At 43.1% G+C, this 24505-nt stretch overlaps 1 protein-coding gene across 1 annotated transcript in view; it reads right to left on the reverse strand.

Annotated features, from left to right (window-relative positions):
- Nucleotides 1–24505, reverse strand: part of LOC145413681 (metalloprotease TIKI1-like) — a 198186-nt gene that overhangs the window by 81807 nt on the left and 91874 nt on the right. The window contains exon 3 of the mRNA XM_080283336.1: nucleotides 8994–9190. Coding sequence (XP_080139462.1) covers nucleotides 8994–9190 — 197 coding nt within the window. The remainder of the gene's footprint in view (nucleotides 1–8993; nucleotides 9191–24505) is intronic.

Here is a 24505-nt window from a genome sequence, read left to right on the forward strand (position 1 = left end):
GCTATGGGAATTCCCCGTCTCGTAGAGTAACGAATAACAGACAGATGCGCCAACTTTTCTTGTCGTTGTTGGGCGCCGAGTTTAAACGTTAAACAGAGTAATGATGAATATACAATTCTTTCTGTAACCTAGTTGTGAAATGCTTGCTAATGAAGCTGCTAGAACACAAGTATGTAAGATTAGCAGTCCAAAAGGGCCTAAATCATGTCATTTGTGAGGATTTAAAGTCCCGTTTGTCTTGGCCGTCACTAGATGGCATGAGCTGCTTTCAGATTCAAATTGAAATAGTGATAGAATCAGTATCTAATTTAAGTAAGAATAAATCCCAAATTTTCCCCAATTCAATCAAAAGTCTTGTCGTCATGGGTACACTGCTAAATAAAGTGTAAAGAGAATTAAAACCCCCCATATTTCAAAAATACCACCTCATTTGACTTGAGCAGTGGCGTCTTTTAGTGCCCGACATGCCCCACTTGCTGCCCAGACATCGTGTGTAACAGACGTTCGTTTAGTCCCCAGACACCGGCGGCGACATCCGTGGGAGCACGCCATTATTCCCAAGTATTGCCCATAGACTTTTACACTTACACTTACAGCACTCACGAGTTATTATTACAAACCGAAGGTATTTGATGTGTTATTAATGGTTCTATCAAGTGAATTCTTTTTTTTGTAGATAAGGAATAGAAGTATAGAAGTGATATGTTCTGTAACGGAAAGGAGAATTCAAATTCATCAACTGTTCTCTTTCTTTAAAATTAGTTTATTAGAAAAAAAAATTATAATCAGGAGCGTGAAAGGGAACTTACTGATTGAGAACAATAATGTGATATTTAAGTTGTACCTCGAGGCTAAATTAGCCCGAGTGATTGAGGTGTTCCTAGTGATTGTATTTCTTTTTTTTTAATTATTCCTCGAGGCTAGACAGGCCCGAGAGATTATGTACTTCTAGTGATTATATAACATTGTCGATGGTGAAACGAGAAAAGCATTACTGATTTGATGTGAGAACCGAGAAAATTATATGAGGAGAATACCTTATATGGGTGAAAGATGAATACAAATAATCATTCTTATTGATACGAGGCTATGCCAGCCCGAACAGACAAATCATATCCGTAAAAGTGTCCCTGTCTTGAGGCCAATGTTGAGCCCAAGAGTAACGGCCAAAAAGAAAGTAAAGTATAACGACTCCATATCTCGCGTGTATCAAATTGTTTCGTCTGGTAACAATGTTAGAGGAATGATCACCCAAAAGCCTTAGTAACCTTTACAATCTTCTCTCATACTAAAAAGGGTCATGTAATAAAGAAATGATAGTTTTGTGGAAATTAACAGAATTATTAAAGTAGAGTAAAGTATATAGCATTTTCTTTTCTTTATTAATATACCTAATCAAGGAAATTATGTCCTCAAGCCAAATTCACTCCCCTTCCAATTCAAGATTCCTTCGCTGAGGGAACGAAAACCACCTGAGGTACCGACTAAAATCTAAACTCGGCCAAAAACTACAAACGCTACCACAATTCATTCTTTTCATAAATATTTACCATCCACTATACTAAGTCGAGTACCACTTGTATATCCATGGGTGAGTTGATCAATACCCACAACAGGTAAGAAAATACATTCAGGTATTACACTGGTGAATACCGGTGTTAATACAACACTTTTCAGTATTACAATGAGAAGAGAGAAGAAGACGATAATGGGATAGAGTCAGAGATGAGTGGGAGAAAAGATAATGTTAGATGGGAAAGTAAAGATACATTAGAAAGTGAAGAAAGGATGACAAATAGAGAAAACAAAGGGAAGGAATGGAAGTAAGAGAGAGAGAGAGAGAGAGAGATGGGGAGGACACTAACAGGGTGATGAATGAGTGGGTAATAGATTTTGGACGGGTGGGTGGTGGGTGGGGGTGGGGGAGGCAGAGTGGGGAGTTAATGGGGGCGTAGGTGGGGTGGACTTTGGGTGGGGGCGGTGAGGTAGGTGGGCTAAGAGGGTGGTGGATGAAAGATGGAGGTAGGCTGTGGGTGGAGGTAGGTGGGTGGAGATGAAGGTAGGTGACGGTTAGTGGGTGGAGGAAGACAGGTGGGTGGAGATTAGTTAGAGAAAGAGGGTGTGAAAAAAGTTGGTGGATGAGGGTGGGTAAGTGGATAGGGTCTGTGGAGATGAGTTGGTGAGGTGGGTGAGTGGGTGAAAGTAGGTGGGTGGAGGTAGGCGGCTGAGGTAAGTGGAAGGAGCTGTGTGGCGGAGGTGGGTGGGTGGTGGTATATGGATAGACGTAGGTGGACAGTGGTAAGTGGGTGGTGTGTGGGTGGAGGTTGGTGGCTGGGTGGGTGGGTATGTGGAGGAGAGCAAAACAAGCCTGCAGAAATAAGCCAGTGGGTGGAGTTAGTGGACAGACCAGCGGACTGTTTGGTGAGTCAGTGGGTAGTAGGTGGGGTCCTGAGGGTGGAGGGTGGGTGGGCAGTGGGTGCTGGGCTGTAAATGGTATGAGGATGAGCGATGACATGATGAGGGAGGCAGGAATGAGACAGCTGATGGATGGTATTCAGTGAGGGATGGATATGGAAAGATGGATAAATGTATATAGTGGATAGAGGATAATGGGTGAAGGATGAAGTTCGATGAGGAGGTAAAATATGACGGGATAAGAGAAACAAGGAGCTTTCTCCTAATTCACTCCATCCTCCTAGACACCCTCAAAAACATCACTTTGCTACACAGGGTTGTTAAAGGAAGAAAGAGGCCAAGGAGAATGAGTGAGATATCATGAAACTCGGGGGATCATGCAAGCTATCTGAGGGCCATGAATAATGAGTGAGAGGTCGTAGGAATGAATGTGAGGTGGGGGATTGAATGAATGATTAAGATGAGAGAGACCAAAAAGAGAGGGAGAGAGAGAGAGAGAGAGAGAGAGAGAGAGAGAGAGAGCATAATATAAATAATGAGACAGTGGGAGGAATCAGAGAGTTCCACAGAGGGATGGAATGCAGGATGGATAAGAAGACAAAGGAAACTGGATAATATGAGGGCAGGAAAAACAAGCAGGAACTGAATATTTGTCCGAGGAAAGAGATTATCCACCAAAAAGAGCCATAAAGTGAAACGAGAGGATAAAGTTGCGATGTAAAGAAGAGAAAGACATAAACTGGTCTGTGAACAAAGCAGGACTAATTTTAGAACAAATCAGAGCAGCGAAAACACAGATCAAGAGAAGTGAGACAGTGAAGTCGCAAAGAGTGAGAGTACCAAAAGTGAGAAAGTGAGACCAACCCAAGAAGAAACGACTCCCGTTGAAGAGAGCGAGGAGGGGTGAGAAGGCGGCTAAGAAGAAGAAGAAAAAAAAGGATTAAGTAAGGTAAAGCAAACAATGGCAAGATCAATAGTACAGTGCCAAAAAATGAAAACAAAACAGAAAAACCCGCGAGGCCAAAGAATGAGAAAGGGAAGCCAGGAATTCAAGAAAACGAAATCAAGGAAGTGAGAAAGGGGTTCAAGCCAAACGAGGAAACTTGGCCAGAGAAGAAGAGGGAGAGACCCAGGGGATGGAAGAGGGTTGGCCGCACATAAATAAACCTTGGCATAGTGCAGGAGTGATGGCTGAGGAGGTCGCCCACCCGTAGTGTTTGGGCCGCCACAGCCTAACACATCAATCTTACCCTCCTCCCCTGCTTTACCATCCCCCACCACCTCACCCTCTGCCCCTCCACTAGGCCTACGGTGAACACAGCCTAGTTATAGGTCGATCCCACACGAGAATATTGTACTTTAGGAGTTGGTTCAAGTTGTGGGAAGTTTAGATTAGAATTGCTTCGATTCCCAGTAGGCCTGTTTCGAGTATACAGCCAAACCCAGCTCAAAGGAATGTTCACCCTCTGTCCCCCGGGTGTCCTGAGGCGAATTGTTGTTGATGGTTTATTCTGTGGACGGGAGCCGAGAATGTTGGAAGTATCGCGCAGCTGGTAAAGCAACCGACCAGAATACCAGATAACCCTGACAATAATGCCCATCTCTTGGAGCTATTCCTGACAAATAATCCAGATCAAAACAGGATAGAAGTACTGTCACCACCTGGATCCTCTGACCACAATCTCACCAAAGCTTCATTAGTTAGCCCCCCAAACCTCCCCATTCTGAACCTGTCAGGGTGACCCGATGGCACTTTGATAGGGCAAACTGGGATGGATTTAGAAATTATCTTGCTGACATTCCATGGCAGTCTTTCTTCTCTAGGGATGCCAATTCTACCCAGTCCCACATATGCGACCTAATACTAGCTGGTATGGATTTATTCATACTAAGTCAACAGTTCATTAAAAGATCAAACTCTCCAAAATGGTTTGATATCATCTGTGCCAGAGCAACAGCCCAAAAATCATTAGTATATGACTCCTACTTAAAATAAAAAAATATCTGAACCACTCTCTCAATTTAAAATTGCTAGAAACCATGCAAAAGCTGTAATAAATCTTGGTAAAACAAACTTTCTTCAAAAGCAAGCATCAAAACTACTTAACAACCCTAATGACAATAGAATATTCTAGTCAACTCTCAATTCATTCAATAATAACTTTAACAAGTCATCTTCCATTCCCCCACTAAAATCTTCAAATGGCAATAATACAAATGATCCACATGGGAAAGCAGATATCTTTGCCAGTACATTTGCCAGAAATTCTACCATAGAGGAAGTCAGCCAGAACGTCCCAGTACTAGAACTTGAATCTCCCGAAACTGTTCCACTTAAAATATAGACAAGACACGTAAAATCCATCCTAGACAATTTACCCACCAACAAAGCTCCAGGACCAGACGGAATTCCTCCAATTGTTCTGAAAAAGTTTTCCCCAGAAATTGCCTCTGTTCTAGCTAAGTTATTCAGACTATACATACATACTTCTTCATTCCCAAATTCATGGAAAGAAGCCAATATCCACCCAATTCCAAAGAAAGGAAGTTCCTCTGACCCCACTGATTACAGACCAATAGCTGTCACATCTCTTGGTAAAAAAAAATTGAGATTTTAATTTATAAGCACATAGTTGAACATCTTGAATCCAACAACTTAATTAGTGATAGAAAATATGGTTTTCGCCACGAAAGATCGACCATTGACACTCAATCTCCTGACTCATACCATCCATCAATCAATCGACCTACATGGAGACTCTCATGCAGTAGCCCTTGATATTTCTAAAGCTTTTGACAGAGTATGGCACTGTTCCCTTCTGTCCAAACTCCCTTGCATTTTGTTCCTCTGCTTCCCTCATATCTCAGCAACAGAATAATAAGGGTAAAAGTAGATGATGTATATTCCAATTTCCACTCGATTAATGCCGGCGTGCCACTGGGATCAGTTCTGGCGCCAACCCTGTTCGTGGATCATAGTAATGATCTCTTATCTGTCACCCACAATCTCATCCATTCATATGCAGATGACTCAACACTTCATAGTTCATTCACACTCAGACACCCATTTACAAAGTCTGATATCTCTAACTCTCAACTCAGTACAGTCATCTCCATAAATCAAGACTTATCTACGATCAGTGAATGAGGATAAAACAACCTTGTCTCATTTAATGCTAGTAAATCCAAATATATACAATTTACTAAAAGACAGATATTGCCAGATTCGTATATTGCCTTCAATGCTACTAATATTCCCATCTCCAAAAGTATTGAAATTCTCGGTGTCTCACTTAACAATGCCCTCAGCTGGTCCTCTCATGTCAGATCTCTTTGTAAAACCACCTCAAAGAAACTTGGATTATTGTACAGAATCCGTAACTTCTTCACTGACGAGCAGTTAGCTATAACTTATGAGAGTCATGTGCGCTCTCAGCTTGAATATTGCTCACCCTTGTGGAATGGTTGTGGAGAGGATGCATTAAAACAACTAGACAAAATTCAGAACAAAGCTGCTGGAATGATTAATAACCCTGCTATTATAATAAACTGTCTCCCCTACAAGTAAGGAGGAATGTTGCCTCCCTTGCATTATTTTACAGGTATTTTTATGGCAAATGCTCAGATGAAGTTGCATCGATTGTGCCACCACTCCATGCCTTCCCTCGTGCTACACGGGCATCTGGTAGCGCTCATGACTGGAATGTCACTCAGCCATATTGCAGAACTTCTGCCTATCAGAATTCTTTCATTCCCCGAACTGCATCTCTCTAGAACTCGCTTCCCCAGAGTTGTTTCCCTTCAAACTTCAACCTACAGCAGTTACGGACATTTTGTGAATGGAGGACACCAGTAATCTGGTGTATGGATTATTTTTTTTACTCATATTTTTCCTTTCTCTGTTCTGTTAAAAAAAAAAAAAAAATGTGTAGCCCATTTTGGAGCAGCAGTGGCTCGGTTCAGCTTAGGAAAGATTGTCAGAATTGAAGGAAATAAATATGGCCTAGACTGATCCATTTGAAGACGAAAGAATTTTCCTGAGTTGAAATTATCATCCATGAGTAGCAAGAAATAATTCAAAAGTATATCACAGGACTGAAGAAGTGGGTGTTGGTCCCCTGTTCCTTCATAATTAAGCTTGTATATGTTCAAACCCTACTAGTTACACCAATGACACATACAGACCCACACAGTTAATCCACACTTCCACTCTCACATACATTACTCTTCGAACTGACACCCCTTCCCACTTTGCCAGCTTGGAGAGTCAGGATGTCACTTTCTCTGAGGACAAAGTTTGGCCCTGCAGAGGGACTAAAATAGACTGATACAGATACAGATGCAGTTCATTTCATCAGTCAACTTGATGGCATCTTCTCGTACCTTTTTTTTCCCTTGGTACACCCGTGAGCCATAGTCTGTGCTCACTGGAGGGATGATCTAGCTAAGGTTCCATACCGATAGAAGACCTGCTGCTCTAATTTATGGTGATAGAAGCTTTGCTAGAATAAAAAAAAAAAAAAAAAAGTTTGCAGTGGCACCTAGTCATCCAATCTTATAAAGCTCCGAACTCCCAACAACAGGTCTTTGTTTGGTGTTAAACCCTGGCCGTGACTTCCTCTCAGGTAGGCAGAAGCTGTGGGTCATTAGTGTACCTATCCATCCTCTGTATGACGTGAGAAACCTGGACAGGACGGCTGGATGTGTATTGATAAATGCTTAGTAGATAATGGTAGACAGTACTGACGGCCTCTTAGAGCTGTTCATAAATCAAAGGTATATGTCAATGAATGAATTATATTTACTTACGTACCCAGATATTTATGAAATTAAAAACAAGCGCTTTCGCTGACCTCGTGGTCTTCGTCGAGTAATGAAACTGTTAAAGGAGAATTACCAAATGGTCATGGTGAGCAAAGGAACAGATGAGCTGGGTTGGAAATTTGATGGGTGGCGGGGCTGGGTCAGGAAAGTATACCTTGTGGCAATTATTGGTGTTGTAGGATTAGTGGTTTGAGTGCAGGGAAGCTTAATTTCAAAACATTCCCCAAGAATGAATATTAGTGTGTGTGTGAGGGAGGAGGTAAGGGAAAGGATGAGGTGAACTGGAACTGTGGAGAGGGTGTGAAGGGACTGTGGGCTTATACCCTGTGAAAATGGGTGCTGCAGAATTAATGTTTTGAATATAGTGAAGGTTTATTTCAGAGTTTTCGCCAACGATAACCTCGAGTTCCTCTCATTTACCTGTCTTGCATGCAGGTAATATGTTCATCTTAGGTGGTACAGCATGGACCCATCTAACTTAACGCTGTCTACATACTATAAAAGCTGAGCAGAGTTGAGTCAAGTCGAATTATGACTACTGTATATGACTCCCAACAACGTTAATATGTATGTAAGTTTACTGGAACTATTTTGACCAAGGGAAGCGAGTCAACTGAAATCACATTTATTCGAGTCAAGGCAGGTAGGTAGGCTAAGGTTGAGCCTATTTTCTCGTATGTCATGAAAAAGGCAGTTGTGGTGGGATCATCATCATGCAATCTGACGAGTTCATAAAATAATCTTGTTCGTAAGAGTCCTGCGTTCTGCGATCCTGGTGGCCAAGTGACTCTAATGGCCTCACTAGATTTGATTCTTTTGGTGTGCAAGTAGCCTAACCATATGTATCAAAACTCATTACGCTTCACACCACTACAAATAATCTTCCTACATGAACATTTTCCCCTCTATTTTTCACATAGTTATCAGTTTTTCTCTACCGTTTAGACCATGGACTTTTAGCACATTAAACCCTTCAGCCTGAGGACGTCTTTTTCATTTTCTTCCAGTTAAGGAAAGACTATTTTATTCAACTATAAAGATCTCAGTCTCATAATGAAAGGGTAAATCATAAAACCCCCCATCTGGAAAAAAATCTGTCTAAAGCAAAACAGAATCGCTTAGAGACAGTAAGAAAATAAAACAACCTCATCATAGTAAAGAGGTTAATGCTTAGAAAAAAGGAAGGGGGCGAGCGCTAAGAGGGGATACGCAAGCCTATCTCAAGCAGACAACACGACCCATAAGAACCAAACACACTTACCTGCCACCGTTGGTCTGCGCGGAATTTAAGAGTATGAAGAGGAGAGACACTTTTCACGGTCATGGGCGTTTCTGCATACTGGATGACTATAAATTAAATTCGATATTTAAGAAAAATTACTATGGTGCTGCTGCTCTGTGTGTGTGTGTGTGTGTGTGTGTGTGTGTGAGAGAGAGAGAGAGAGAGAGAGAGAGAGAGAGAGAGAGAGAGAGAGTAACAATTATAAAGGTTAACAGGGTAAACAGAAGCCCCAATTAAAAAAAAATGAAAAACACATATTTACGGAAGTGAAATAATATAGCGCCTACTGAATGGAAGTAAGATGCTCCATGATACAGACATTTGTTCAATATTTGATTGGTAAAACACAGACACTCCAGCAGACACTGCATTTCTCAAGCTATCTACAAGAGACTCTCCTCCTTTCTCACTTTCTGTCTATCCATCTCTATCTCTATCTATCTATCTATCTGTTTGTCTATCCATCTCTCACCTGCGAGAAGTTTAGCCCATTGAGAGGAACGCACTGCTCCTCGACCCTCTCCACTGCGCCCGTCCTCTTGGTCAACCTCTCGGCCTCTTGCGCCAGGTAGAGGTCCAACACAGGCACCCCGCGGCTCCTGATGTCACTCTCCGTCAGCGAATTCACCATCAGCATCACCCACACCGGCCGCTTGCGTTCCCAGTTACCTGTAGTGGTGGAAAGTGGAAGGTTGGTTGGGAGGTGAGACTGGGATGAGGGAGGGAGGGGAAGACTGTGTGTGTGTGTGTGTGTGTGTGTGTGTGTGTGTGTGTGTGTGTGTGTGTGTGTGTGTGTGTGTTGTGTGTGTGAGGGGTTTGTAAATTATTCCCTTCAATCCGATGGCATATTTTCTTTGTTCATTTGAGTCAAGCGATTTCATTCAGCTGTGAAGAGACCATCGGTGATAAAGAGGTTAGTAAAGTATATCTATTTCGATTTTAAAGTCTCTCCAATAATGCACAAAATCTTCGGAAAATAGCTAGAATCAAATATAAAATACATCATCGGACTGACGATGTAAATAAACCCATATATTATTCCACGCAATACCAAAGTTACACGCCGCTGTCCAGTTCAATGACAGTGGGCCAATGCTTTCACTGGTTTAGAAATTCTGTACTCCTTCAGACAAATGAGGAAGTTAAGGAGCGTTGTCGTGCTGATGTAGATGTGTCTGAGGGAGTTAAGAGAAGTGCTTTGAGATGGTTTGGCCACGTGGAGAGAGATGGAGAATGAGAGACTGACTAGAGGAGTGTATGTGAGTAAGGTGGAGCGGAAGAGGAGGAAGGAGAGACCAAGAATGAGATGGGGGGATGGAGTGTAGAGATACAGTATATGAGGGACAGGGCTGTGGGATGGAGGGAGTGCAGCCAAATGACAGGGGACAGAGAGACCTGGAGGAGACTTGTCTGTGGTCACCCTTTACGGGATTAAGGCATCTGGTAATAGACAAATGCACAGATAGACTCTCCTTCGGGAATTCATTGTGCATATGACACCTAAATATTCTCCTATATGTCACTAATGCACATAAGGCATTAAGAAATTAAGAGGGATAATGAAAAAATATATATATTGCTTAAGAACTAGGCGACAATGATATTTTCCGTGCCAGAGAGATAAGTTCAAATTCCGCTGTCTTTTCTTACAACCACGCATTCAGTAACCGTCCTTTATTGTTCCCTTTAAAAATCACTAGCCTTCTAGTACAATAATTTTCACTTATTCTTCTGGTGTGCTATTCTCCTTCTACAGAACTTATTTCTTTTTAGCAAATTATTCGTACCTGACTCCGAAACTGTTATTCTACTATAAATGTGATTGTTTACATCTTTTAGTCCATCTGGCAGTCTGTTTTCGAGTATCCCTTGCTGTGATTGGCGGCCTCTATCAGCTATGCACCGGATATTTGCGTGCTGCAACAATGACCAGTTCTACCATGAAAAACAACTACTTTGTACTCCACCACCTTATCGCATCACCTCGTTCCTAGTATACATTTTATATACATTTTTGAACAGCCATTTTATGCGTTGGTGATCCTTTTCAATATAAGCACTTTGAGCAATGGAGTAAAAGTAACTTGAAAATAGGTCTCGTTTTACACAGCGTGATTGGGGTATAAGAATCGCTTTTCCATACTACACTCATTTTTTTTTCTTTTTTTCACTGAGGCGAAGATGCACTTGACAGATTGATGATGACTGGTTGAATGCAATGTCCGAATAGCATTTACTAATCCAAATTTCTCCCTCAGATATATGTTGTCAGTTTGTAATGATAACGAGCAAAGAGATTATGAAGTAATGTTGCATTCAGCCAGTTATCACCAACCTGTCAAGTGCATCTTCGCCTCGATTACAAAAAATAAAAACGAGTATAGGTTTAGGGAAAAGGAGGTTATATGATCTCAAAAGAAGTGGTGATGCGAAAAAAATAAGAAAAATAAACAAGTAAGATTATCAGAAAGAAAAACTGTGGGAAATATAGAATCAGGACTGACAAAAAAAGTAAGAAAAGCAGAAGAATATGAGTATGTTGAAGCAAATGAAAGTGTGAAAAATTCGAGAAATGGAATAGTTAAAGAGGCAGCAAGGACAAAGGGAAGTCAACAGAACAAAAAGAATGGAATACTTAACAAAGGAAGACTATTAGCAAAATAAGAGAAATGGGACAGTAATATAAGGGAAGGGACGAATGAAGAAGTTAAAAAGTGCCGAGGACGTGCATTCGAAACGCGTACGTCAGAGAGAGTGAGACTGATTGAGGGAATGAGTGAAAATGAGGTGGAGTGATATGGTGTGAGAGTGAGAAAGTGAGAGACGGTGAGCGAACGTCTGTGGGATAGTGAAGAGGGTGAGGGGTGAAAAAAGACGATGTGAGAGAGGAAGCGAGTGAAAGACGGAGGTACAGTGAGTGAGTCAGAGAGCAAGTGTGAGATGGAGGTAGACACAACATGAATCAGGCTGAGATGGGATCCCGCTGCCCCAGTCATTCATCACTGGTGACGTGAGTAATAACATGGCCTCCTGTGCGTCTCTCCAGGGTTTACGCACACGCTCTCGAATGTGCACACAAACTATGCCATAAAAGTCATCTCCTCATCTTACACATACACTCCCTGATTCACCCATGTGTACGTAAGAATTCGAACGCAGCATCTCATATCACATCCTCAAATACATTCACTTACACACACACACACACACACACACACACACACACACACACACACACACACACACACACACAATACGACTATGGCAGGGGTCGGCAACCTTCACACAACAGACAGTGCCAGTTTACCATTAGTGTCAACATATTTATGGCTTTGCGTGCCTGCTACAATTTTCACATGCATATTTCGTAGGATGGTCCGCTCTCTTTCAACACATTATCTCAATACCAGCATCTTTCTGTAGCTCCACCCTCTCTCTCTCTCTCTGTATCTGTCTACCTATCTATCTATATGTGTATCTGCAACGTTTCGCTACGTGCTTGCCTACACTACAGGGGTATTTGCTTTGAAGAACTAATCAGTGCTAGATAAAATTCTTCAGTGTGATTTCTGGGGAGTCATTTGGCCTGCTTTTGACAACACCCACACGTTTTAACTCTGGAAAGCATACCAAAGAGAAACTACAGCACACACACACACACACACACACACACGTACTGTAGCCTATATGTGCACACAAATACAATCAAAGCGTCTCATCTCACTGGCACACAGAGCCATATGCAATAAAAAATATGGCCATACCATCTCAATAATTTTCCTGCACTGCACAATATTACACTGACTGCCTCCCATGCACAAAATTGCAAGTATGTTCACGATCATACATCAGTCATGGAAACCTGCATTCAACCCTGTGAAACTGTATTATATACCATGCAAATATTAAAGCACACAAAAAAGTAGAAGTTACACACACACACACACACACACACACACACACACACACACACACACACACACACACACACACACACAGAGGCACGCACGCACACACGCATGCACGCGCGGTAGAATCACACATCAATAAAAACAATACCACAAGCGCTAAGGAACGCTACGCTGATCATGTTATTTTTCAAGTTCAGTGACTGGGGCGAAAGGATGCTATGTCATTCATCATCGCTTTTTGTGTAAGTAGTCTTTTAGTTCCTAAGCAACAGAAAAAGAGAATGGATATGGCTGATGTCCTAAGAAAAATCACAGGAAAATGCTGAAGATAATTCCACCAAATGCAATGATATTAGAGTAGGTTCGGATTCTGTAAGAGGCGAGATGGAAATGTTTTTAGCTCAGTGAGGGAGTGAAGCTGCCCAGCTGCACTTCGCCGCGCAAAGTTCATAGATTATTAATTGCTCAAGCTTAGACGTGCTCATTGGCCAGGTGGGTTAGACATGGAGTGATGCACATAATTTCAGTGATAATGGCAGTATAAGACGCTAGAAGTCAGACTAGTAATGCATTTCAGTAACGTATGAAACAAACGTAAGGAATCTGGCTTGACTAGGAAGCAAATCTAGTTAAACCTACTTTCATATTGACATTATTTGCTATCAAGAGTCCATTGCACCGATCACACCAAATTCACGCAGTTGAGCCCTGGCTTTGGCGTAACTGGGATCAAATAAATAAGCCTGGTTGTTTGAAGAGGCATCAGTCACCAGCCTCTCATCCGCCCTGCCTCTGCCCTTCACACGGATTTAAATATTTACGTCCTGGCACACACACACACACACACACACACACACACACACACACACACACACACACACACACACACACACACACACACACACACACACACACACACACACACACACACACGGTATATATCTTAGTATTAATCAGCAACATTACTTAAAAATCTGCTAACTGTAGAATTATTAACTTTATGGATGCCTTGCTAGAATCCGAGAGCCATTTATTACACATTACTACTACAACTACTCCTACATTTCTTACATATGTTCGCTCTTATACTCTCCGACACCGGAAGAAAACACTTTTATCAGTTTTCTTTCCTTTACACTTACAAATGCAATGGTTTCTTGTAGCCCAGGAAGCACAGTACATTAGCTAGATTAAACTATATAGCAAATGGAAGCGTGTTGGTGGTCCGAAAGGGGGGTAAGGCGCTCCGACCGGGTGTGACATATAAGATTTTACATCCGAGAAGTGGCTGGGGTTTATTGCTCATGTGATGCCACTCAGGGATTACCGACTGGACATTCTCTCCTTAATGTCTGGAGCAATGAAAGTAAAACATTCGAGAGCCGAATGCTAATCGCCCGCCAGAATATGTTGTTGGCCAAGTCTAAGATTTTGGTCATATCTTGATACCCTGAAGGTTTCATGTTGATAGCTCAAGCTGTTCAAGAGATATCATGATGCGAAAATCGGGCTATAGAAACTAGTTGACCTTTGGCAGCCATTTTGGTGACCTTGACCTTGACCCCAAGTGCCCATTTTCGAAATCGTCCAAGATTTTGGCCATATCTCGATACCCTGAAGGTTTCATGTTGATAGCTCAAGCCGTTCATGAGACATAAAGGGAACAGATACACACAAACAGACACACACATATACACCGACAGACACACAGAGGCAGGCAAAAACATTACTGCTCAACCTTGCTAAAAGGCGGGCCATAATTGGCCTAGCTCCGGGCCTCAGCACTCTGGATGGGGCAATATAGGGCTGGATGATAGAATAGATGATAACGATGATGATTTGGTGATGATAATGACGATGGTAATAATGATGATAATGATGATGATGATGATGATTACATCCGCGCTCTCAAAGCGAGAGCCAGTGTTATGTTTTAAGCAGTGTGTGTGTGTGTGTGTGTGTGTGTGTGTGTGTGTGTGTGTGTGTGTGTGTGTGTGTGTGTGTGTGTGTGTGTGTGTGTGTGTGTGTGTGTGTTTGTGAGTGTGTGTGTGTGTGTGTGTGTGTGTGTGTGTGTGTGTGATTTCATTTCGGAAAGTCACTCAAAGGTCAAGGTCACAGGGAAGGGTAATTTGCCTGGGTCACTGGGCAAGATCATCTCAGTTTTGCTCTGATTTGAACTAAATTTGGTGGGCGAGTTAAGGACAGGCAAGGACGGTGGAAACCATTATTAAGAGCAACGAGTCAAAGGTCGGGTTCACAGACAAGGTCGAAGTTCGACGTAGGTGTAAAAAATTTAACTAAAACAGTATTAATCCGATTCAGTTCAAACCTGGTGAATGAGAATAGGAACATCGAAGAAGACGATTTACTTTTTTTTATTTTTTTTTGTTACAATATGTGGTAGATGGGGGCGCTCACCATCCACTCACTCGATGTAGAGCTGCTCTCGGGTGTCTGCCTTTTCCTCTCTTCCATCCTTCTTTCCTTCCGTCCTCTTCTCTCTTTCTTTCCTTCATTCTTTCCTTGTCCTTCTGCCTACGGGTGACTTTACACTCCCTCTTCGGTCTTTCTTTCCTTCATTCTTTCCTTTTCCTTCTGCCTGTAGATGACTCTACACTGAGTGACAAGCCAAATGGTTTCCTGTACACCAGGAAACAATTTATTACGCTGGGTGGTTACCATATAACTAAACTTTGGCACCTGGTGGTTTAGTGGGTAATTATTGCGCTCCAGTCGGATTGAGCAGGTGAAGGTTTATATCCAAGGGATGGTTGGGGTTGATTACTCATGTAATACCACTCAGGGATGAGTGAGGCTGGTAACTCTCATCTTAAATGTCGAGACCAACTGCCTAGCCCCGGGCTCCTACGCTCCTCATGGGGCAATGTAGGATTGGATGATGGATGGATGGATGGATGAATAAACAAGTCACATGGCAGTGTCACCTTCAGCAAATATTATCTGAAGCAGACTAAAGTTCGAGGAAAGACTTAAGGTAAAACAAGGACAAATAAATTCCACTTTGAGGACACTCAGTTAAGGGTCAAGATCACAGGGAAAGGTTAAAGGTCAAGGTCACTGGGCAAAAATTCAGTTTTGTTTTTATTTGAACCTAACATGGTGGAAGTGTTAAGGGTTTGGGAAGAATGCAGTAATTATCCCCATCATTATTCCATATGGTGAGGATATAGGCATCACTCCTGTCTGTCCGTCTGTCCGTCCGGGCCTGTATCTCGGAAACTAACACGTGGATTGGCTTCATATCACACAGAAAGATAGAGTATGTGTCGTAGCTGATCCCCGTATATGTAAAATTGCCATATTGTCAGTACGTTACGAACTATGACCATAAAAGGAAAAATCGGTCATATGTTGTATTTTGGAAACTTCTTGCTGGATTCTCTTCATACCTTACAGAAAGATTGAGTATGAGTCCTAGTTTATGTCCTTATATATGAAACTGCCTCATTGTAAGTAATTTACGAGCTATTTTCATATAAGAAAACTAATCTGTAAATAACTGTATCTTGGAAACTACTCGCTGGATCATCTTCACTTCTTCAAGAAAGATATTGTACGAGTCCTAGTTTATGCCCCTGTTGTGTCCCCCCCCCTGTGGCGGGGGGGACACAACCTGGCCGCACTATGGGGTGGTGCTACTACTCTGCGGCCGGGTTGTGTTAGGAAGAATACTGCTACCATATTCCCTGCGTGTCGTAAAAGGCGACTAAAAGGGGCGGGGTGAGGGGACTAGGGACCCCCTCCTCTGTTTTTTTAGTTCCTAAAAAGAGACAGGCCAGAGAAAGGGACGGGGGATGGAGTTATCCCCGTACCCTGAAGATTGGGTCTATGAATGTGCGTGGATGTAGTACAATTGGGGCTAAAAGGGAGGAGATTGGGAGAATGTTTGTGAGAAGAAAGTTGGATGTGTTAGCTTTGAGTGAAACGAAGATGAAAGGGAAGGGGGAATATATGTTTGGAAGTGTGAATGGAAGATTGTCAGGTGTTGATAGAGGAAGGGCAAGAGAAGGTGTGGCCTTGTTAGTGAGTCCGGAAGTGCAGCAGTGTGTGATTGAATGGAAGGAGGTATCATCGAGACTGATGTGGGTGAAAGCGAAATTTGAACGTGAGTTGTGGGTGTTTTGTGAGTGCATATGGGCCTGGTAGTGAAAGGGATGAACAAGAGAGGGAGTCTTTCTGGAATGATGTTGATGAGTGTCTGCAGAGTTTTGGAGCGAATGTGAATGTGGTAATGATGGGAGATCTGAATGCTAGAGTGGGAAATGTAGCAGTTGAAGGCGTAGTTGGTATGCATGGTGTGCCTGGAAGAAATGAAAATGGGGAACGAATGATAGCGATGTGTGTTAAGCGAGAGATGGTGATTGGGAATACGCTGTTTGAGAAGAAAGATATTTATAAGTATACATGGGTGAGACAGGAGGGTGGAAGGGTTGTTGATAGAGCCTTGATGGACTATGTGGTTGTGTCTAGGAATGTAATAGGAAGATTGTTGGATGTGAGAGTTCTGAGAGGGAGGGTGGAGGTATGTCTGACCACTACCTGGTGGAGGGAAAGTTAAGAGTAGGTAAGAGATGGGTGAGAGCTAGGAGGGTTAGGTGTGGCAGGGAGGTTTTGAAAGTGAGTGAGTTGGATAAAAGAGAGAAAAAGATAGAGTATCAGGAGAAATTGAAAGATGAGTGGAACGCAGTGAAAGATCGGGAAAATGGCAGTGTGGAGGAGGAATGGCAGTTGTTTAAGAGTGCTGTGGTGGAGCATGCAGAAGAGGTGTGTGGTGTGAGACGTGTGGGTGGTGGTGTAAGAAAAGGAAGTGAATGGTGGTGCGAGGAAGTAAGTATGGCTGTGGCGGATAAGAGACGTGCATATGAAGTGTGGCTGCAGAGGAAGGATGAGATGTCATATGAAAGGTATAAGGAAAAGAGGAATAGAGCGAGAAGGGCTGTGCGTGATGCTAAAGTGGCAGCAGATGAAAGGTGGGGTAGGCGGCTGACAGAGAATTTTCAACAGAATAAGAAAATGTTTTGGAAGGAGGTGAAAAGGGTGCGAAAGGGAGAGTCTGGGAAGGAAGAACGAGTAAAAGCAGAGGATGGAAGGATGTTAATTGAGATGGATGCAGTAAGGAAGAGATGGGCAGAGTATTTTGAAAGATTGTTAAATGTAGAGGAGGAAAACGTGGCTGAGATTGTGGCAGATAGAAGGGTGCAAGGAATAAATGTGTTGGGAGAGTTGAATGATTCTTTGATCACGAAGGAGGAAGTGGAGAAGGCAGTAAAGGAGATGAAAACAGGGAAAGCTGCAGGTATGGATGGGTGTGCTGTGGAATGCCTGAAGGGTGGTGGAGTGACTATTGTTGACTGGTTAGTAAGATTATTGAATGTGTGCTTTGAGAAAGGTATGGTGCCAATTGACTGGGCAAGTGCTTGTGTGGTCCCGTTGTATAAAGGCAAGGGTGATAAGTATGAATGTACTAGCTTTAGGGGTATAAGTCTGTTGAGTGTTGTAGGTAAAGTGTATGGCAGAGTGTTAATTATGAGAGTTAGAGAGGGTACAGAGGGAGTGATTAGTGATGAGCAGTGTGGCTTTAGGAGAGGGAGGGGATGCGTTGATCAGGTGTTTGCTGTGAGACAAATGTGTGAAAAGTATTTAGCGAAAGGCAAGGATGTGTTCTGGGCATTTATGGATTTAGAGAAAGCGTATGATAGAATTGATAGGGAGGCTTTGTGGACTGTTTTAAGATTGTGTGGACTTGATGGTAGGTTACTAAAAGGGGTGAAAAGTTTTTATGTAAATAGTAGAGCGTGTGTAAGAGTGGGAAATGCTGTGAGAGATTGGTTTCCCGTGAGAGTGGGGCTGCGACAGGGATGTGTGATGTCGCCTTGGTTGTTTAATATTTACATGGATGGTGTTGTAAGGGAGGTGAATGCAAGAGTTTTAGGTGGTCTGAGTCTGGTAAATGTTGATGGAGGAGAGTGGAATCTGAAGCAACTGCTGTTTGCAGATGATACTGCATTGGTGACTGATTCAGAGGAGAAATTGAGACAGTTGGTAGAGGAGTTTGGAAGGGTGTGTGAAAGGAGGAAATTGAAAGTAAATGAGAATAAGAGTAAAGTGATGAAGTGTACGAGGTTGATAGATGGTAGGGGGATGAATATAGTTTTGAATGGTGAGTTGCTTGAGGAGGTAGATTGTTTTAAATATCTAGGGTCACATGTTGCTGTGGATGGAAGAATAGATGCAGAAGTGAAGTTTAGAATTAATGAAGTAGGAAAGGTGCTGGGAGGAATGAAAAGTGTTTAAATGTCGTTCGCTTAGAATGGATGTAAAGAGAAGGCTGTATGAGGGTGTTGTGGTACCGACTGCGTTATATGGGGCTGAAACATGGAATATGGGTGTTGCAGAGAGGAAAAGTTTGAATGTAATGGAGATGAGATGTCTGAGGAGTATGTGTGGAGTGACGCGTATGGATCGAGTGCGAAATGATGAAGTGCGAAGGAGAACTGGAGTTGTTCGGGAGATGGCTGGTAGAGTTGAGCAGAGGGTGTTGCAATGGTTTGGGCATATGGAGAGAATGGATAATGAGCGACTGGTGAAAAAGATAACTAGATCTGATGTGAGAGGTGTAAGACTGAGAGGAAGACCACGAATAGGATGGATGGACAGTGTGAAGAGAGCGCTGGATGCGAGAGGGATGTCTGTTGAGCAAGGAAGAGTGGCTGTGCGTGACAGAAATAAATGGAGAGAAATTGTGAATGAATAAGTGATGACGCAGCCCTGAGGGGATATTCTCCCGCATTTGGTCTGATCAGCTAGTCAGGTCTGGTGCGGGTAAGGGGATGGGTCTGTTATGATGTGGCAGGGGTAAACCAGTTCTGCTGTCGGGCCCTGCTGTGGATGTCACTGCTTGCATTGCGCAGTTGACCCTTGTGCGGTGTGATGCGGTGAGGATCTGTCCGTTCTCCCCTGTGGGGCTAAGATGCGAATGAATGTGTTTGAATGGATGAGTAAATGGAGAGTGAGTCGTCCTGTCTCGGCTACCTCCCTTTCCTTGGGGGAAGCAGCCTAGGTATATAGATAGATAGATATGAAATTGTCATGCTTATTAGTGCATATCTATATATTCTTTACCACATGGTGAGGATACGTCATAGCTAAAGGCTTATTCGATTTCAAGAATACTCTGTCGATGGTCAAGATCACAGGGCAAACTCAAATATTTGGTTCTCAGACCAAGTGGATAGCACAGGTGGTGAAGTGTCTGAATGTCCCTTCTTGTTATTGTTACCGGTATTGTTATTAGATATGATTCCACACAGATCCTATCTACCTACTAATTCATCAGTCAGTGCATTATGGTAACATAAATACTGACGATAACTCATTATAATTTCCAGGATGTTAAAATGAAGGCCAACTTCACGTCGTAAAATCACACAGCTGATGCCATTATACCGGTCTTGAATGTGATGTCCCTAGCATATCACCACAGGGGCGACGGATATTAACACAGTATTAGAAAACTTTACTGTCATTTAATCTGATGATCCCTAATCCCTATCAGCTCAGTTAATGACTAAATGAAGCAAGACTGGAGGTTCGATATGACTTGTACAAAGAGCCTCACTTCTGCCTCCTAACTAAGGCTAATAGAATTTCACGAAACAGCGAATTTGTATAAGGTTGTGGCAGCAGTTCAGTTCCATCAGATAAAAACAAACCAACTCCAGCGCCCTAGAAGTAGCGTTTAGGAAGTCGTATATTAATCTGTGGGTGACTGACTAACGGCTCTGTTAAATGGACGTTCTAGCCTGTGTCTAGAGTCGGATATATAGTCAGTAAATGCAAAAACACGTAGCCGAGGTAGCAAAGCGCACATCCACGCCAAGAAAAGCACGATTAAATTGGGTTTGCCTAAGGGACACACTTTCATACCTGCCCTTCTGAGGCGTGATAGAAGACGGGCCCCTGACGCAAACTCAAATATTTATTGGTTGGAGGGAAGTGGAAAGAGGAGCAAAGTGGAAAGAGGGGACAGGAATAGGAGGAGGAGGAGGAGGAGGAGAGAAACTGATGTGACAAAAACTGAATGAAGGGGAGAAGAAAGTGAAAAAAGGGGAGGAAAATATGAACTGAAAAAAAAAAGCAATGACAGAAAAAAAAAATCGGAAAATTGAAAGGAAACTTGGAGAAGGAAGGGAAAAGTGGACTGAGGAAAAGAAGGAAGTAGGGATGAAGGAAAAGAGGAAAGAGGAAACTAAAGGACCAAGCAGCATATAAGGGAAAGTGAGGAAAAATTAAGCATGGGATGAACATTTGTTAAAGGAGAGATATAAGAATTTGTGGAAGCAGAACTCTTTAAGGCGATGGGAATAAAGTTAATAAAGACAAGTTAAAAGTAAAGGAAGGAGTAGAGAATGATGGAAATGACAGAATGGAGAGTAAACAGAGGAACAGTAGAGGATAATGGGTTGCGATAGAGGAGGAAAGGGAAGAGGCGGAAGGATAGGAAATGAGAAGATACGGAAAGACGAAAAGAAAATGAGTTATAATTGAAAGCCGAGGACACATGTGAGGATGGGGGACTGAGTGGAAATGTGAAAGAAAAACACTGTAAAATAAAGGAGGAAGCTTTAAAGAGCAAAGTGGCAAGGAAAGGAAGAATAAATATCAAGGAAAAGAGTAGGTAAAGAGCAGCGAGGCAAGAAGAAGTGGTAGAAAAAGAGAAGAAACCAAGACCATATGAAAAGATTACAGAAGAAAGATGAAGAGAAAAAGAGAAATATAGAAAGGAGAAAAAACATATGAAAGAGAAATCTGAAGAATAGGAAGAAAGAAGACGTAAATGGAATAGAAAGGGAGGCTAGGGCAAGAGGAAAACGGGGAGCATAAGGGAGAGTGAAACAGGAAGAGAGAAATGAAACGAACAGGAGAGTAACAGGGAAGGAGGAAGTGCGGGAGAGAAAGCAAAGGAACAATCACGTAGAATGCAGAGAAGACGAATTTCGAGTATAAAAGAAAATAAGAGATAAGGACTAGAAATGAAAATGGAGCATGAGAGGAGGAGAAGGAGGAGGGGGAGGAGGGGGAGGAGGAATGTGGAGAAGAGCAGAAAAGGAAGGTGCTGGGGGCGAGGTGAAATGTCCTTCAGTTAACGTGGGGACAGCCCTTGTGTATGTGTGTGTCGCACGCACACACACACACACACACACACACACACACACACACACACACACACACACACACACACACACACACACACACACACACACACACACACACACACACACACACACACACACACACACACACACACACACACACACACATACACACACCTGAGGCTTTAGTAATTACAGGTGTGGCCAGGTAATGACTTCATCTGAATACCTGCACCTTCCAGCCTCCTTGGTGATGATGGGTGGGTATGAGTGAAGGGTGAGGGATAAGGGGGAAGTGAGGGAGGGTGAGGGATAAATGAGGAAGGGATGGAGGGAGGTGAGGGTGAAATGAGAGAGAAGTGAGAGGGGAGTGAGGGAGGGGTGAGGGAGAAGTGAGAGAGGGGTGAGAAGGAGGTGAGGGAGAAGTGAGAGAGGGGTGAGAAGGAGGTGAGGGAGCTGTGAAAGGTGAGAGGGAAAGAAGAAGGTAAGGGAGGAAAGGGAAGTGAGGGAGGGGAAGGAGGGAGGTGAGGGGCTCAAGAAGGGGAAATGGGGGAGGGGTGAAGGGAAGTGAGGAAAGCGTGATGGAGGGGTGAAGAGCAGTGAGGGAGAGGTGAGGAAAAAGTGACAAAATGATGAGAGGGAAGTGAGAGAGAGATGAGAAGGAAGTGAGGAAGGAGTGAGGAGTGAGGTATGCAAGGGCTGGGGGGAAGTGAGAAAGATGAGGGGGAAGTGAGGGTAAAGGTAAGGGATACTAGAAGGGGGATGAGGTAAAGGGTAGATTATTAAGGTATGAGGCAGAAACTAGACTACAAGGGAAAGGGTGAATGAACTAGGTATGAGGATATTAAAATGGAGGATGGGTACTAGTGAAGGAGGGTAAGGTGGCTGTTAGAGTGGACGTGCGGTGGTCAAAGGCATTAGAGGAGGAAGGAGGTGTTGGGAGCGAGATGCCGGGGGTTAGGAGGGAGTTGAGGGCATTTAGGAGGGAGTTGGGGTCATTTAGAAGGGAGCTGGGGCATTTAGGAGGGAGTGGGGGCATTTAGGAGGGAGTGGGGGCATTTAGGAGGGAGTGGAGGGTATTTAGGAGGGAGTGGGGGCATTTAGGAGGGAGTGGAGGGTATTTAGGAGGGAGTGGGGGCATTTAGGAGGGAGTGGGGGCATTTAGGAGGGAGTTGAGGGCATTTAGGAGGGAGTCGGGGACATTTAGAAGGGAGCTGGGGCATTTAGGAGGGAGTGGGGGCATTTAGGATGGAGTGGAGGGTATTTAGGAGGGAGAGGGGACATTTAGGAAGGGGTGGGGACATTTAGGAGGGAGTGGGGAGAAATAAAGAATGAGTAGAAGAGGATAGAAGGGAGAACAGCAAAACAGGAAAGAGAGAGAGAGAGAGAGAGAGAGAGAGAGAGAGAGGGGGGGGGGTTAACAACAGCCTCCCTCACACCACTGAATACATTAGTCGTAGTAACTCGGTAATGACTCTATTTGGCCTCACTCTCAGGCACGCACCTCTCACTCTTGCTCTCTTACTCACTCTTACTCTCAGGTTATTTCTCTCTCCTTCACAGACTCTCTCATTCCTTCACTTTGACTCTCATTTCTTTACCCTCACCTTTTTTATCTTTACCTTCATTCATTCCTTCTTTCTCATTCCTACTCTCATTCTTTCACTCTTGCTCTCATTTCTTCACTCTCACTCTAATTCCATCCTATTTATTCCTTCACTCGTGCTGTCTTTCCTGCTCTCATTCCTTCACTCTCACGGTTACTCTTTCACTCTCACTCTTATTCCCACTCTCATTTCTTCACTCTCACTCTTACATCCTCACATTCACTCTCATTCCATCAATCACTCTCTTTTTGATTCCTTTACTCCCTCCAGTTCCTTCAATCAAGCTTGCTGTCATTCCTTCACTCTCACTCGCAATCCTTCAGCCACTCACTCTTTCACTGCCTCCCCAACTCATTCCATGCCTCTCACTCTCAATCCTTCAATCACGCACTCTTTCGTTCCTTCATCCTCACTCTCAATTCTTCACTCACGCACCCTTTTACTCCTTAACTCTCACTCTCATTCCTTCATTCTCACTCCCTCAGTCACGCTCGCTTTCACTCCTCCACTCTCTCCTAATCCTTCACTCGCACCCCGATTCCTTCAATCACGGCACTCCTTCATTCCCTACGGCTCTATATCCTTTCCAAAACACTTTTCTGATTGGCAGCACCTTACTCTTGCCACAACTCGGCGTTCAAGATGGAGAGATGGCAATTTTAGGCCAAGTTACAGTGGTCAGAGTGTAATAACAGTGCAAATGTGAATCCAGGAGTACCGTAAAGGGATGAGAAACCGCTATCGATCAGCTTAATCTGGCAGTCTATCTATTGCCTGACGACGCATCCTATGAGGGGTTGTTGCCTAGACAAAAGGAACCCCAGGTGCTTCTGTCCCTACTCAGTAACGACTTGTCTTTCCACAACACATCATTGCCATCCTCTACCATTATCGCATGTTATCCCACGTCACCTAATTCTCTACACTCAGCCCCATCCCTAACACAGCTCTACCCTTAACTAAATAAAATCTCCTGGAAGCAACACGAATATAAAGACCTAATCATACTGCAGGGATGATATGAGGTTTATTCTTTATATCTTCACATTAATGGGTTTTTAAGGTTAAATTAATCCACCTGGATATAACAAAAGTATAGTGCAGAATAATTAACCATTCTGAATGTTAAATTTTTGTGCACTATAAAATTTAATGGTTACTGCTGCCCTCACTTTCATAATCCTGGTTCATTCTTCGTCTTTTAGACTCTTTTTCTATCAGCAATTCTTGTTTCATTATCATTAGTTTCACTTCACTCTTTACTTTTTTTTTTTTTTCCTCTAGGCAGTCTCA

Source organism: Coenobita brevimanus, chromosome 97, assembly GCF_032717465.1.
Source record: "Coenobita brevimanus isolate Jiangsu-jjx chromosome 97, ASM3271746v2, whole genome shotgun sequence".
NCBI classification, from domain to species: domain Eukaryota; kingdom Metazoa; phylum Arthropoda; class Malacostraca; order Decapoda; family Coenobitidae; genus Coenobita; species Coenobita brevimanus.